This window comes from Cyprinodon variegatus, unplaced genomic scaffold, assembly GCF_000732505.1.
Source record: "Cyprinodon variegatus isolate N-32 unplaced genomic scaffold, C_variegatus-1.0 Scaffold334, whole genome shotgun sequence".
Taxonomy (NCBI): domain Eukaryota; kingdom Metazoa; phylum Chordata; class Actinopteri; order Cyprinodontiformes; family Cyprinodontidae; genus Cyprinodon; species Cyprinodon variegatus.
The window spans coordinates 92,528-96,394 of NW_015150787.1; the positions used below are offsets into that span (position 1 = coordinate 92,528).

Genomic DNA, 3,867 nt, shown 5'->3' on the forward strand with positions numbered 1-3,867 from the left:
TGCATTTTAAATGGTAATTTGGGAAAAGAAAGTAAAATCTTATTTGCTGCTGTTGTTTCAGAGATATTAAAGATTATTCTTTTTCACCCAGAGGTCAACCCCCCCTTTAAGTTCCGAGACAAATCTAAATTATCTAGCCTGCTTTTTCAGTGCTGCTTCATTTCTGCAGGTAAAACTATCCTTTGTGCTGATTTGGTTTTTAATTAATATTAATAATATTTTTAATTACGGTCAATGATGTCACCATCCCAGCAGACGGTAGTGCTGCGCGTGTTTCCTGAAATAAAGTTCCTGCATAACATCACATGTCATTCCTGAATATAACAGTGGGCATGTTTACCTTAGTTAGTGGCTGGAATGATTGTTTAATATTTAGTTCATCTCCAGCCTCTCACACTGTTTGCTTTTGGCCGACCGTTACCCCTGGCAACCCCATGTTATGTCCTGTCAAGGTCTTGCTGTCTGTCAGCATTTCACAATAAAAGCACAGGTGAAGCTTAACCTCACAAACATGAAGAACTTTTGAATTGCATAGGAGAGACTATCATTTTTTTTAAAAGCCCCAAAAGCTCTGAAAAAATATCCACATTGGTTCGTACAGACATAGCTCCGATTGGGTGGAACTCCCACCTCAGAAAGCCACCTAAATATCTATTGAGAGCATTCCTTATTTCTACCTTTGTTAACATTATTTTCTAAATTTTAAGTGAATAATGGTTCGCCTACAACCATTAGATACCGTCTCACGATTTCATAGAAAAGTTCAGCTGGTTTTACTTTTAGCAATCACCGCTCCTCTCTCAATGTGGTGCTGCTGTTTGACTCCTCAGCTCCAGCTAGTAGCACAAGGTGAGGGAGGAGCAGTGAAAGCCCTCACCGCCTGGTTTGGAGAGGGATTCTACGTGAATCCACCACAGGCCACCACCTACGCTGTGAACACACCATTAAACTTACCTGTCTTACGTATTTGTCCCTATATTTTAATGTTCAAATGTAAAATAAATCTACATACGATTTAAGGATGCTTCCCAGTCAAGCAGCTGTAAATAATCTTGGATTGCATTCTGAAAACTGATCTACGGGCCATAAATAGCTGCTTTTCTGGCCTTTTGAAAATTACAACAGAGAATAATGAAGAGAACTGAATTGAATCAGTATTGAAGAGGAGTAAACATTCCTGCTTATGCATTTCCAGAAAACAACTTTCTAGATGCTGTTTGTGTAGCAGGAGTGGCATCGTCAGTCACTTCGTTAATGTAGATATTAGTTTAGATATTTTATTATTGATATTTATCAGACCACTTTGAATAATTTTTTGTTACAGAAATGGCTTTTTATTTTTCAGGATGTCCGGAGCGCGGATCGTGGGTCACATGGTGCACAACCTGAAGTCTGGTCAGTACGGACTGGCAGGGATCTGCAACGGAGGGGGTGGAGCCTCTTCTATTGTCATCCAGAAGCTGTAGGAAAAGCTGACAGGAAGCAGTGCAGTGCTAATTGTTTGTTCTTCATGTTTAGGACATCAAAATGGGGCCTTAACAAACATAACGTAGGACTTAACTCCATTTGCTGTCATGCTACTCCAGTGATCCTAACACTCCTTAGTTTGTCTCATCCAAATCTCCTAATGATGTTTATCTGTGAAAGAATAAAATTAAATAGTTTTTCAAAGTGCTGCGTTGTTTTGATTGAAAAGGCCAGAAATATTTGTGTTGCAATTTATAAATTCACCACTAGGGGCCGTCAGTGTATCGCTCCGCTTTAAACGTGGACTTCAGAAGGAAAAAAAGGGGAAAACAAACAGTATTCTGAGCATGAGGATGTATGAAATACTCTCTCTCTAAGGAAAGAGGAAAACATAATATGCTGTTACATTAAAAAAGTAAAGTATTCATAGAGTAAAGTATTTACTCTATGAATACCGTAAGAAATTAACTAGTTTAATTCCGATCCAAATATTAGTTCTAATGAAACAAAGATTCTGAGCTGCTTCACCTCTCTGCTGTACGGAAGCAGAGAGCGGTCATATTAGACTCCTTTGCCTTCTTGAGATAATGACATAACTATGTCTCATTATCACGATTAAACCATTGTTTTCTTGAGATAAGATAATTATGTTATTACAAGAAAATAGCTGAATTCTTGAGATAATGAGATGATTAACATGTATGAGTAATGAATGAGGCTGGCCAACAGCCCTGGACATCACAGTCCATCCATGCCTGCGGGGCCCGTGGTTGTGCATTCGGGTTACTGCGCGTGCACAAATAATCAGATTTTTATTTTTACTTTTCATTCATTGTCAGGACGTGGTGGATGATTGGATTACATGGAATAAGGTAGAAACCAATCAGATTATTTGATTGAAAATCTTTAATCTGGACTCATTTTAGGGGTTAATGCATCTTATACCTGTTACAGGTGTAACATCGGGGCTGTTCAGTAAACACCCGTTGCTAAGGGGCCAGAGGGATTGTCTAATTCCTTATGAATCACAATTCGAAGCAAATCATTAAACCAACAACTTTGTCTTGTTACCTAAAGGTTAAACAAAGGATTATTTACAGAATTACACATTGCATATAAATCCTCTCTAGCTGTTGAGGTATTGAAGGATGTAATCAGTTTTAACACGCACCAATCATCTCATTATCATGAGAAAACAACTTTCGTTATCTTTAGAAAAGGAGGAAATTTACTTGTTTTATCAAGAAAACCACCATGAAAAAGTATCATAGGGACACGACCACTCTCGGCTTCCGTACTGATTAATGGAAAAGTGGGATTTTTTTTTTAACTGAATTTTTTTTGTTTAAACATTTCCTCTGCTTTTCCTCATATGGCCTCAAATTTGTACTACACATTTTTAAATATTTTTAGATCAGTTTTTGCTGTGAAGATCTTACTGGTCTGAAATCCTGATGACTTCTGTTTTTATTTGTTTCAGTGAAACCTTTATTTTAAAGTTATGTTCAATAAAAACTGACCTCATGCAAAGTGATGTGGAAACACTCCCATTCCATGCTGCTGACGTCTCCATGCTTTAATAAATACATAAAAAAAAATTAAGCAGTTTTTATGGGATGACCGTGGCTCTACGGAAAGAATCTTCTTTCATTGTGAATGTTTTCCAGGTAGGTTTATATGAAAAATGGTGCATGTTTGAGAGAGACGCTGCGAGGAAGTGGTTATGGTGTAAAGCCTTTATTTTTTCTTACTGACTCTTTGTTTTATACTGATGTTTCTGGTGTTTCATCACGTAGGGATCACTGCGGCCATTTTTTCAAACCGTGTGCAGCTGATAGTCAGAGAAGTTCATCATTTGCTGATTAGTTTTTTTCATGCCTTTCTGGTTCAGAGCTGCCTTCCCTTTTTTCCCAGGCTGATAGATATATAACCCTATTATAAATTTAAACCTACCCTTTTTACTAATAAGTTGTTTCCATAGACTCAAGATCATAATAAATCACTCCTGGGTTTGTTGCCTTTTTAATACTCTGCTGCACCTATTTATGAATCATTATTATTATATAATCATAATAATATAAGTTATTTAGAAATATGTCTATAGGTTTTATGATGGTGAAGATTTTCATTCATCCAGGTCATAGTCATTCCAAAATAAAAAAAAATAAAAAAGCAATTCACTGGGCTTTATTTCCAAGTTTGAATTGAAAAAGCTTCCTGGACAGGAAGTGAAACGTCTTAAAAGTTGGAAACAAAGTCCAGTGGTTTAACTTTTTTGGCATGTCTATAGGTTATATATATATATATATATATATATATATATATATGTATATAAGTTCCACCTAAAAAAGGGATAACTCTGTCAAATACTTTATTTCTAAAAGAATCCATAACTGTGAC

The 3,867-nt window shown here is 36.4% G+C and overlaps 1 protein-coding gene across 1 annotated transcript in view; it reads left to right on the forward strand.

Moving 5' to 3' along the window:
* Positions 1-2,981, forward strand: part of acat1 (acetyl-CoA acetyltransferase 1) — an 11,493-nt gene extending 8,512 nt beyond the window's left edge. The window contains exon 12 of the mRNA XM_015385232.1: positions 1,346-2,981. Within this exon, the coding sequence (XP_015240718.1) occupies positions 1,346-1,466 (121 nt within the window). The 3' untranslated portion in view covers positions 1,467-2,981. The remainder of the gene's footprint in view (positions 1-1,345) is intronic.
* Positions 2,982-3,867: the final 886 nt, after the last annotated feature.